At 33.5% G+C, this 12,979-nt stretch overlaps 3 protein-coding genes across 3 annotated transcripts in view; 2 read left to right on the top strand and 1 right to left on the bottom strand.

The window, feature by feature from the left end:
- Window positions 1–158: 158 nt before the first annotated feature.
- LOC108572424 (FK506-binding protein 5-like) lies at window positions 159–3,071 on the bottom strand. The gene is made up of 4 exons (XM_017934662.1): window positions 2,960–3,071; window positions 1,645–2,803; window positions 906–1,571; window positions 159–814 (listed from the first exon to the last, which is right to left on the bottom strand). The coding sequence occupies exons 1-4, from the start codon at window positions 3,017–3,019 to the stop codon at window positions 159–161; spliced, it is 2,541 nt and encodes an 846-aa protein (XP_017790151.1). The 5' UTR covers window positions 3,020–3,071.
- A 585-nt stretch (window positions 3,072–3,656) lies between these two features.
- On the top strand, window positions 3,657–12,138 carry LOC108572305 (mediator of RNA polymerase II transcription subunit 12). Its single transcript, XM_017934505.1, has 12 exons — window positions 3,657–4,332; window positions 4,479–5,191; window positions 5,278–6,058; window positions 6,300–6,625; window positions 6,709–7,240; window positions 7,375–7,968; window positions 8,203–9,917; window positions 9,993–10,418; window positions 10,495–10,966; window positions 11,044–11,309; window positions 11,386–11,547; window positions 11,718–12,138. Exons 1-12 carry the CDS (start codon window positions 3,789–3,791, stop codon window positions 11,934–11,936), a joined length of 6,750 nt encoding a protein of 2,249 aa, XP_017789994.1. The 5' UTR covers window positions 3,657–3,788; the 3' UTR covers window positions 11,937–12,138.
- Window positions 12,139–12,815: 677 nt separating this feature from the next.
- The window catches only part of LOC108572233, a 3,166-nt gene continuing 3,002 nt past the window's right edge, over window positions 12,816–12,979 (top strand). Inside the window, exon 1 of the mRNA XM_017934432.1 lies at window positions 12,816–12,965. Within this exon, the coding sequence (XP_017789921.1) occupies window positions 12,819–12,965 (147 nt within the window). The 5' untranslated portion in view covers window positions 12,816–12,818. The remainder of the gene's footprint in view (window positions 12,966–12,979) is intronic.

The raw sequence follows: 12,979 nt of genomic DNA, 5'->3' as shown, positions 1-12,979 counted from the left end.
ATTTAATATAGTATATGTTGGTATGCTAATACATTATACATTAATATATTATAAAAAAGTTATTACATTTATATACTGCAGTCTGTTGGTCATCTGTCATTAGTTGATAATTTTGCATAACAATGATCAAGATGAACTGCTTTTAATTTTTCTATGAGTCATTTAGATTGTGACGTGTTTAAATTCGTCTCTGAATGTTGCGAGGTACTCCCCTTTGGTTTTGTGGATAACAATATACTTTTATTTGGAGGAATTTGTACAGTTATACTTTTTTGTTTTGTTTGCAAATCTTTTGCCCGATTATTGGCATTTTTTTGCTGATTAATAGATAAATTCGATGATAGATGTATAGTTGTAGATCTTCCATTTTTACCTACTATTTGTTGCGACGATATGATTTTACCACTTTGTAATTTAGTTGGATTACTCGAATCCGTGTCATTAGTATTCAGTCTTACGTAATTGTTTGTAATATTTTTTACATTAATTATACTTTTACCTGTTGGTATTACCAGTGTTTTGTATTTACCTTTCACTAGAGGAAGTACCTTAGATCCAATCTGAATAGTTGCACAGTGATGAACACTAGAGATTTCTTTTGGTGATTCTAGTGTAAGATCTATTACATCCTTGTCAATTAATGTCTTTGATGTATTTTCATCTTTTTTACATTCATCTACTTTCTCACATACATCTTCCCACGTAGTAGGAGGTTTAGCAAAAGAACGTACTCGTAGTAACGGCTTTTCTTTTTCTTTTTCCTCTGATGGCTTATCACCTGTTGGATCTTCATCCATAATATTAGATTGCTCCTCTACAACATGCATACATAACAAAATCTAAATACTTCTGTTTATTCTTGAATGATTAATTCTTTGTCATCAGTATTATGTTTGTACTCTAACCTTTTATTTTATCACTAGGAGTTTTGTCGTTTATTACAGTCATTAATGTATTGGATGAAGTACTTAAAAGTTGTGTTTCGTCAGGTGATGATACTGCATTATTTTCTTTTATTGACAGTGGCTCAAAATTACTTTCACAATTAGATATATTTGTAACATCACTAACATTTGCTGGTTTTAAATTGTTGTCATCGTTTTCCTTTAACTCATCCTTTTGTCCTTCAGGATTAGTTTTTTCTATATGAAATTTGGTACCTGTATTTCTAGATATTTCATCTTCACCTGTACTATTTTCATCTTCATCTGAACTAGTTTTATCCTTGTCTATGCTCAAACAAATATCTAAACTAATATCATCATCTTCATTACTGTCATCTGCATCTTCGTTCTCTATACTATCCTCTTCTTCTTCTTCTTCATTCCCAGTTGATTTAGAATCGGTAATTGGATCTTTCATTTCTTCTTGTTTCTTCACATACTCTTGAAATATATTTGACAATTTTTTCTCACCATCTTTCTTGTTTTGCATTAATTTTTCAGCTAATACTGAATCCTTTAATGCAGGATCATCATCTTGATTTTCAAGAAATAAGGAAAATGTATCCCAATAATCATTTCGCCGACATCGCTGCAGGTATTCTCCCAATTCAATAAATGCTTTTTTTGCTGTAACAAATATGATATACAAGAGATAAAATTTCAATTACATATTAATTCTCATCAAATTTTAATAACTTACCAATTTGTTGCTGCTTTTTATTATCTAGTCCTAAATTATGCAATTCATTACATTTTATAATACACTTTAAGATGTCATTGTAATCTGGAAAAATTAATGCTTTTGCAAAAGCACCAATTTTTTTAAATTTATTCCTTTTAGATATTTTAGAGTTGATAAAACTTGTAATAGCATGATCTACAGCAACAATTCCAGTTGTACTGAAGTGCTTTGGGCGTAAATATTGTCGTCCTGCATCAGCATTTTCTCCAATATATTCACAGTATTTATTATAAAGTTCTACCATTCGATATTTATACTTTTCTAATTTTATATAATTGCTATTACATTCATCATCAAATTCTACTTCTGACATTTCTAGTTTTTTTATATACACTTCACACTTTTTCATTGTTTTTAAGATTAAATTAATTTTCCTTTGTGTGGGACCTTGTTTTACATCTTCTTCTTCAGTATTATCATTAGTTACACTATTACTGTTATGAGATGTATTTGAACATAGTGTACTAGGTACAACTGAATCATTATTTACATTTGATTTTTTTGCATTAGAGGTACAATTTTTATTGTTTAATAATAAAGTTGATTTTCCTTTACAGCTACTTTTCATTTCATTCATCACTTCAGCTACATAAGTGTATAATTTGTTTTTACTACTTATTATTTCGTTTCTTTTCTCATTTAGGAAATCAATAAAAGCTTCCGAATTTGCATACATTGAATCCAATTGTTCATAACGCCTTTTTAACTTATTAACAATAATTTTCATATCCTCAGACCGATCTTTTTGTAAACATAAACTAATGAACATAGGAAATATATCTTGTTCCACTGAAGAAATAGTTTTTCTTTCCTTTACAACCAACTTTGGTTTTAGTAATGTTATATTCTCCTCCTTTCCATTTTTATTTTCCTTTTCTTTTTCCTTTTCCTTTTCCACTGGTTGTGATTTAATATTATTCTTTTTCTCAAGTATAAATACTTTTGTATTATTTTCACAAAAAGAATCTTCATCAATAACTGCATTAGATGCTTTTCTTTTTTGTCCACGCTTTGCCACTCTTTTGTCATCGGTTGAAGAAATTTCTACTTCAATATGAGAAACAGAATTGTCCTTTGACTGGTTGATATCTAACCCTTGTTTCTTATCCACTTTATTCTAAAACAATGACATATAACTTTTTTAATTCTCAATGTGTTCTAGCTTGTAACACTGATGATTTGTCAATAAAAGATAAATTATATGAATCACTTAGTATTTACAAATTATAGGTGATATAATTATACACATTTTAAGGTAACAAAATATACAAACCCGTTCTGTATCTCTATTATCATCATCTGATGAAAGACAAATAATTTCATCGTTTTCCATATTTATTATTCTGACGTAATAGAGAGATTAAATTATATTACAACGGACGAAATTTGTCGATGAATTCTGACAATAAGATTAATCCTTGACATTAACTGAATAGCACTGTTCAAACCTAGGGATTTTTGTAAAGAGCATTGCTTAGTTGGCACAAGAAGAAACTTTTAAAATAATAACTAAAAGAATTAACGCACACATCCATCTTTCTCCATCTTTCTTAAAAGATTGAAGGTAGAAAGGTTTTATATACTACTTTTGCTTTTTAAACATCGAATGTAATATATTATTTCAATAAAAAGTATATATTTTTTAATCCATTTGATTTATTTTAACTTCTCTATCGCTTCAACTAATGATGTCTTTTCGTCATCAGTATTGAGTAATCTTCTAATTATTAAAAAACATTGTAATTCTAGCGATATTATATTGCACTCTAAACATAATAAGATCTCTAGTCATTTCTTTGATTCATATTAAACAGATAAAATGACTAAATACAATAGTTCGAAGTGTTGTTATCCCGATGTGTATATACTTTCAGGTTTATGACTTTAATAGCGACGCGCCACCTAGAAATCTTCATGCGCGTAGTGATTCTGCCGTTGTGTTACCGTTAACATTGTTGGGTAATTGTAAATATGTCATTAGCGCAGGTTATATGTCGTACGCAGCCTCTGAAATGAGCTTGTAACTTTTAAATCGTTTCATTCTGTTGTATATGTAAATAATGTCGATAGTCGGCTGCCGAATTTGATAATTTCCTCGTACCATGATGGGAATATTGTATGAGAAAAGGCCACTAAAACGGCCTAGATTAGGGCCGCCTGACGTCTATCCTCAAGAACCTAAACAGAAAGAAGACGAACTCACCTCAACAAATGTTAAACTCGGTTTTGCAACGATGCCTCAAATGTCGGAGGAATTTGGGACAGCAAGACACTGTAATGTCACTGCTGCTAAAGTGGGAGCATATTTCAATGCGATCCTCGCGAAAAAGGAAGAGCTCTCTACAATGCCGGATACAGCAAGAAAACGGCAACAGATCAATCCTAAAGATAATTTCTGGCCAGTAACTGCAAGAACAAAAAATGGCATTGAGGCATGGTTCAAAGATTTATCTGGATGTAAGCCGTTGATAGCTCTTGCAAAGAAGGCTCCCAACTTCAATAAGAAAGAGGAGATATTTATGATGTTATGCGAGTATCAAGTACCAATGTTAAGAGCAGCTTGGTTTATTAAACTTAGTTCTGCTTATACAGTAGCAGTTTCTGAAGCCAAAATAAAAAAGAGACAATTGCCTGACCCAACTACAGGTAAACAATTACATAGTTCAATAAAATTATTTTCTTCTTAACAGTCCACAAAAAACCAAACTATATGTTGTACAAGTATACATCAGAAAGACTATATAATAGTTTCAATTAATAATTTATAATTTTTTTTTTACTTTGGTATTTAGAATGGACAGGAACACTTATCAAGTTTTTAAAAGATCAACTCTCAAAACTGCAGGAATATTATCATATAAATAATCATACATCAAACAGCAGTACTACTAATGGTATTACAAATAATTCTTGCAATGGCAATGGTACTGGAAGTAGCAACAGTAATAATAACAGTAACAATAATGTTAATAATAATTCTAATAGTAGCAATGGAGTTGCTAATACTCAACCAACTACACCAAATTCAAATAATCAAGTGACATCTGGAAGTACTATGAATGAAGAACATAAATTAGCATTGAAGCAGTGGCATTATTGTGTACAATTGGCGAAATATATGTTTGAAGAAGGATTATTAGATAGGCAAGAATTACTCCAATGGATTTTAGAATTACTAGACAAAATTAAATCTTCCCCTTCTGAGGATGGTATTTTGAAACTTTTGTTACCATTGGCATTACAATATTTAGAAGAATTTGTGCAGTCTGAATTATTAGCTAGACGTTTGGCATACTTGTGTTGTCGTAAATTGGCACATATGTGTAGTAATGTGGAAACCAATGGTAATCCACAAAGTCCGTCCATAAACAAAAGTGATGTTAATGGTGGAAAAGACACTGCCACTGCTAGTCAAATGCAAAATCCATTAACTGCTGCTTTTAACGACTATTTGTCCTGTCCACATCACAGGGATGTGATTTATAGTTTGTCAACAATAATACAGGTAATAAATCCTTTTTATGATAATTATGTTTAATATAAAAATAAAATTATAGCAATTTAATAATTAAGACACTGACTTTGCTTTAGGTTATTACATTAGAGTGTCCAACAGCATTAGTATGGAATAGTGTTGGAGAAGGAAAAGCTCCATCTGTGTTAAATGGTTCTCCTTTAGACTATTTACCATGTCCTCCTACAGCTTTACCATGTCCACCCACTAGTGCAACTAATCCGATGCTTAAGCAGTTGAAAATTGCCCAAGAGAACATACGAGCAAGATCTCAAGCTGCAGAAGGGAAATGGTCATGTGATAAGTGGCAACAAAGCAGTGCTGGAATAACAACTACTAAAGTACTGGCTGCTTTGGATGCTTTGGATCGACATAGTTTCGACAGAATGGATTCTACCAATTCATTGGACACTTTATATGCTAAAATATTTACATCACCTCCAAAAGATAATACCAATGAACGGGATACGAAAACAGAATACAATCCTCAACAAGATTCTGCTGTGGTTGAAATTTTGTGCGAGTGGGCAGTAAGTGCAGAAAGGTGGGGAGAACATAGAGCAATGGCAGTCGCGAAACTACTCGAAAAACGGCAGAGCGAAGTTACTGGAGAAACGAATGATAACGATGATAAAGATAGCATCTGTAGCAATGGAAATCCACCCGTGCTTCCGATTTTTCAACCATTACTTATGAAGTTTTTGGATATGGACGCCCCGGTACTAGATAATACAACAGCTCAATCAAAAATTCAGTTTACGAATTTGGTTCACTTATTTTCAGAATTAATTAGACACGATGTATTTTCACACGACGCATACATGTGTACGCTTATTTCCAGAGGAGACCTCATACAAGGTAGAATAAATAAATATCTAAGTGTCTTTGAATCAAAAAATGTTTTCTTTTAACATTTTGTAATACCACTAAAAACAAGTGAGATATTTAAGGGTGATCAAGTTATTTTGTTCACCCTGCATATCTAAAAATATATTTGTCTGAATGATAATAAATTCCTTTAATGTGTAAAAATTTCACATATTTTACGAACTTTTTCATAATGCGATATGAAAGTTATAAATTTTATCACTTTATTTAGGTCCTGTGGCCAGCAAACCAGGAACTCCAAGTAATCGAGAACCAATCGATGAAGACAGCTTATTTACAGGAATAGATTTAAAGCCAGCAAAATTAGAAGTAAATGATCATGGACGAACAATGGACTATGACGATAGTAAAATTGATGATGACTTAGACAAGTTGTTGCAACATATTAAAGAAGATCAGCAGAATAGTATGGATGCTCCTGATAGTCCCAAAGAAGATGCATTAGCTGGGCATGGTACTCAAGAAGGATTAGATTCCAAAATACCATCGAGTCATAGTAGACATTTGTTGTATACGACGCATTTTCCATTACCACAGGTAAAAATTAAAGTTCGTCGGACAATTTTATTAAAAATTTAACAATATGATAAGATGTTTCCCTTAGAATATTATATTTTTAGGATGAAACATGCAGTCAACACGACTGTAATCAACGACACGTGCTACTCTATGGAGTAGGCCGCGTTAGAGACGATGCTAGGCATATTGTTAAAAAGATGACAAAGGAAGTGTGTAAATTGTTTGGGAAAAAATTTAGTATTGACGTTGCAGAAGGTGGAAAAGTAAAAAAACATTCCCGCAGTGAATTCAACTTTGAGGCAATTACCTTAAAGTTTCAGAATCTAAGTTATTTCGATCAACACGTGGTGACGTGGCAATGTGCTACCCAAGTTATAGAAATGTTAAATACATTTGCATTGGCGGGTTCATCGTACTTACCAGTGCAAGAACACGTAGCATTTCTATTCGATTTAATGGAACTAGCGTTAAATATATATGGTCTAATAGATGTTTGTATTCAAATACTAAAGGAGTTACCAGAAGTTGAAACTCAGTTGACTGTTAGAAAGAGTCAGCTCGTTACAAGTTATACTACAAGTTTAAGTTTATATGTTGTAGGAGTATTAAGAAGATATCATTGTTGTTTGTTGTGTAAGTATGATTCTGTAAAATTTATTAGGCGTAAAAAAAAATGACGTATTACATATTTGTATTTCTAATACATGATTAGAAAGAAAATATTCGAAACTTACAAACGATAATCACGTCTAATTTGATTGTTTTAGTATCTCCGGAACAAACAACAGCAGTATTTGATTTACTCTGTAAAGTTGTGAAACATGTGTCCAATCCAAGCGATTGTAGTTCTGCCGAACGTTGCGTATTGGCGCATCTTTACGATCTATATTCGTCTTGTTCTCTGTTGAAAACAAAACCACATGGAGTGGAAGCATTTAGCAATGCTTATCCTAAAATCCGTACCGCTCTTTATAGCACGTTACAGCCGACAACATCGAGTCACGTATATAATACGCAGTTTATGGTAGATATTTTTACTAGTCCAAGACGGGGAGGAAAAATCGAGCCACAGTGGGCTAGACAATTGAACGAGACACCGGCGAATCGTTACAGTTTCGTTTGCAACGCGATTGTTGCAGTTTGCAGTGAAACTGATAACGATAAACTAAACGACATTGCGATAACGTGTGCAGAATTAACAGCTTGTTGCAATGCTCTAAACGCTGAATGGCTTGGAATCCTTATGGCACTTTGTTGTTCCTCGAATAATTCTGCGTTTTACATTGATGTTTTAAATCAAGTTGATGTGCAAGACTTGAGTTTGCATAATTCTCTAGCTGTATTTACGTCGATTTTAATTGGTAAATGTCAATGCCAATAAGACTTTACAATTGAAGTTCATTTAATATAGAATGTATAATGAAAATGTTTATAATATCTAAATTTATAAATCTTTAATTTCAATTTAATATTTAAAATTTGTTCATTTATGAAGAAATAACAGTAATAAAATTGTCAAATATTCACGTTTTGAGATTAACAAAGATTCCTTGACAGGTTTTTAATCGGTGTTAAAATAACATTATCTTTTTCAGCAAGACATTGCTTCTCCTTGGAAGATTTTGTCGTGCATATAGCACTGCCATCGTTAGTTAAAGCTTGCAATGAGGGTCGTGGAGATGCAGACATGGAAGCTGAAGCTGGAGCACGTTTAACCTGTCACTTACTCCTACGACTTTTCAAAACGGTCGAATGTCCTCAACCGGCTTTGTATTCTGTGAGCACAAGTCCTCACCCTCTACCAAATGGAAACTCCAGGGGTTACAGTATAAAACTAAGTTGTGATAGGCATTTACTAGCAGCTGCCCACAATAACATCAGGGTTGGTCCAGTTTTAGCTGTACTTAAGGCCATACTAGTTGTTGCTGATGCAACTGCTGGTAAACAACCACCAAAGAAGCCAGATGTACCAATGAATCACTCAAACAAAGCAGGTGGACCAGCTAGTGTTGGTGTTGGTGTTGGTGTAACTGGAGGTGGACCAAGTGAATTGTCCATCAGTCATATCTTAGGTACCAGTGATATTCTAGGAGGTGGTGATGACTTGGGACTTGACTTAGCAATGTCTTCATCCAGCAGTAGTGCTGGAATGACTACAGAGAACGTGAAAGGACTATCAGACTTTGCACAGCACGTTTTAAGGCAAATTTGTAGCCAAGAGTGGGTACTAGAAAGATGTTTACAAAATCCAGAAGAACTTTGCCATCCCGATATGTTGCTCGATAATATGTTGACGCCTAGACAAGCTCAACGGTTACTTCACATGATCTGCTATCCCGAGACTTCTACGGATGCATTTATCGACCAGAAAACTCATATAACCAACATCTTAGAGAATTTGGAGCAATGGAGTTTAAGAATGTCATGGCTCGATCTGCAACTCATGTACAAACAATTTCCTTCAGGATCAAATGATCTCTCTCAGTGGTTAGATACTGTTGCTAAAGCTGCAATTGATGTATTTCAGCTGAATACTATGTCAAGTAAGCCAGATAAACGATCTGGTTCCATATGGTTAGTTGCGCCGCTCGTTTCGAAATTACCAAGTGCAGTGCAAGGTCGAGTTTTGAAAGTAGCTGGCCAAGTACTAGAATCTGGTAATTGGTCAAAAACAGCAGCAGGTCGTGAGAGAAGTAGATCGAAGTCACCGTCTCTATTTAATCATCAACCGTTCCTCTCGCTAGTACTCACTTGTCTGAAAGGCCAAGATGACCAAAGAGAAGGTCTATTGATGTCGTTGCATTCGCAGCTGTCACAGTTCTTGAATATCAGTAAAGAGGAAAAAAATTTTGCCGCCGAAGATCCGAAAACGAGAGAAGTGTTGCAAGATGCGTTGCAATTGAGATTCAGCCTCGTTGGTGGAGTTTTCGATACTATACAAAGAAATACAACTGCTACCACAGACTGGGCTATTTTATTGGTTCAGTTGGTTAGCTACGGTGTTATAGATTTAAATAATAATTCCGAATTATTTACCACTATCATAGATATGTTAGCAACCCTAATACATTCTACTCTAGTTTCCGACTCGCAATCTGAGAAAGATGAGAATAAAAAACATTATCAGAATTTAATGAAAAAATTGAAAAAGGAGCTTGGTGATAGAAATTCTCCTAGTATTCGATATGTCAGGCAATTATTACCACTACCAAAATTAACAATGGAGGTTATTACATGTGAACCAGTTGGATGTTTAACAGATACAAAAGGCAACAAGATAGCTGGATTTGATAGTATTGATAAGAAACAAGTAAGTTAAAAAGTTATTTTTTATGGTTTATCAATAAAGGGAAGAAATAATATATAAGAATATATGTTGAATTAGGGTTTACAAGTGTGTGATTCTCAAAGGGTATCTACATGGGAAGTATTAGAAGGTCATAAAAACCCAGCGCCAATTTCCTGGGCTTGGTTCAGAGCAGTTAGATTAGAACGTAAACCCCTTACATACCAAAATGCTCACAAACTCTTAAGATATCACACACATAGTCAAATTAGACCTCCCAGCCACTATTTGGATCCACCGCCATTACCTCCAGAAGATTTAGAACCAGACAAAAAGGAATCAGAACCTGGCAAGGCTGATACACCAATGAGTATTGATTCTCCTGGAAGAGTAACAAGTACTGTAGGTAGCAGTGGAATTGGTAGTGCAGTTACTAATGGCAAAGGAAAAGCAATGAAGACTCGAAGGCATAGAAGAAATAAAGGAGCTGCAACACCTACAACACCTGTTTCACAACAAATTCAGGTTTCTTTCATTATACTTAGTTTAAGTATATTAATTGTTTGCTCCAGTGTTTGGTCTTATTTTGTGTATTTTATAGCAACCACCAAACCAGTTACAACAAATGGCATTTGGAAATCAGCAAGTACCTGTCAGTCAACAACCGGGAATATTTACTGGTCAACCACCGCAACATCAACAACCATGGTATACCAATCAACAAACTCACACACCGGCTCAACAATATGGATATGGTCAACAATTACCCCCAACTCCCGTTGGGCCAAGATACGACAGGCCAGGCATGAATAATCAATCAAAACAGGCGCTTTCTCATATGTTGCGTTTACGACTACCGTCCAATCAACTAATTAGTTCTCAGCAACAACCGAATGCTACACCTGTTGGTGCACCAGGAGCATTCCAAGGAATGCAGAGACAGCAGTTCATTAGGCAACAATTGAGAGCTCAACATGGTGCTCCAAATATCAACCCACAACAAGGAATGTTCGCTTCTCAGCAACAGCAGCAACAGCCACAGCAACAGGGAATTTATACTGGAATGCAACAGGGTAACTATATAGATTATAAGTTATTGCTTTAAATAGTAGGTATTGTAAGTGATATAATGAGGAATGCTTTTTGCCAGGAATGAATCAAAATTATGCAGGATATGGAGGTCAACAAATGATACCACAACAGCAGCAGCAGCAACAACAACAACAGGCACCTCAACAGGCACAGCAGCAACAACTGTTACAGCAGCAGCAGCAGCAGCAACAACAAGGTTTAATAAATCAACAACAGAATATGATGTTTTCGAATCAACAACAGATTATGGGACCTCAAAGGGGTCAAGAGTACATACCACAGCAACGTATGCAACCTGGAGCTACAAGACCACCATATCTTCAGGTATTTGAGAAAAAAAAAATTCTAGTGAATAAAATTTGATTATAGAGAAAAGGAAATTATTGTACATATTTTTAAGGCTCCAAATGTTACAATGAATACAATGGGTCCAATGGGAGGTGGAGTTCAAAATCAACCAGCACCACCTTATAGGCAAGCTAGTGGTAAACCTGGTACAGTGGGAGTAACAGGTGTAGGTACTACAAGTGTTGGCTTACAACAAAATCAACAATTCCAACAGGTAAATTTGCTACATTATTTAATATTAAATATATTTGTAACACTACTGTCAAATATTAGAAACAAAACACTTTAACGTAAAGAAGGTATTATTTTGTTTTTTGTAATAAAATTAAACTTAATACGTTTAGGTATATTTTAAGGAAATAATTGCAATTTTTTGAATAATAGCAACAGGCAATAAATCAACAACGTATGAGACAACAAATGCTTGCAATGCAACAACAACAGCAACAAGCGCAGCAGCAACAACAAGCGCAGCAGCAGCAACAGCAGCAGCAGCAAGGTAATGCTGGTGGACAACAACCAACTCCACAATTGGTGACGCATTTGCAACGACACTTAAGTCAACCACCGCAGCATTATCAACATCAACCGCCGCCTTATTAGTAGTTTAAAATGTATATAACTAATATCTTGTATAAGTACAATTTACATAAAATGTGTAAATCTGGGTTGCAAGAGTCACGTAACTTAATTTACAGTATGAATGTGTAAAGTGTGCCATGGCAGAGGCAATAAAAAAGAAAAAATTAAAAAATGGCATTGGAAACTATTTTTTGTTTGTTTTTTTGTTACAGTAACACTGTGTACACTATAAAACATAATCTGCGATAATTTTTTAGATATATTTTGTAATTCCTGTACTTCCAAGCTAAATAAATTGAGATACAAATTTTCTTCCGTGAGATTAGTAATATAATAAGTATAAAGTTGTGTGAAAATTTTCAATTTTATATTTCTGGAAAATTTTACAATTTAATAAATGACACTTTAAATCATTTCCATAAATTTTGGGACTTTATTCGTTATTCAAAATAAAGTTTGCCCAATTGCAGAGCGTCCAGTGACGTCACAATACATACATTCAATAAAAATAAAAAAATGTCTATAAAAATTTTTATCCTGATATTACCATCTATCAGAAAATAAATTTATTGTTTTATTTCAAACTAATATTTAAAATGTACATTTTGAAGTGTATTTAAAAGTTGTAAATATATACAAACGCATATTTAATTTTATACTTGTATCGCCTATCTAGATCAGTTACGTAGTTAGTGCTATTATTTAAAAGTTCGTGCTATAACCAAATATAAATTGTAATTTAATTCTTGATTACAATTAATTATAATTTCTTTACTGATTAATTGTTGATTATTGCAAGATACAAAAATTATACTGAAACATAAAAAATTAGAATAAGTAAAACATAAAATATAATTTATATAGTAAGGTTAATATATTCTTTTAATAATGAATGATGAATTTATGACCGATATTTATAACACTTTAGTACAAATAAGATATCCAAGAATTACAACAACTGTAGCTGAAAATATAGAAGTAACAGTTCTTAGTGGAGAAAATCGACTTTTTTTATTGTCATGGCTCCTAACTGAAAAGTCTCCAACAATAGCCACTACATTACA

The sequence above is a fragment of the Habropoda laboriosa genome, unplaced genomic scaffold, assembly GCF_001263275.1.
Source record: "Habropoda laboriosa isolate 0110345459 unplaced genomic scaffold, ASM126327v1 scaffold65, whole genome shotgun sequence".
In the NCBI taxonomy this organism is placed as follows: Eukaryota; Metazoa; Arthropoda; class Insecta; order Hymenoptera; family Apidae; genus Habropoda; species Habropoda laboriosa.
Note: the sequence above shows the minus strand (reverse complement) of the source record. Positions and strands in the feature narration are given on the sequence as shown.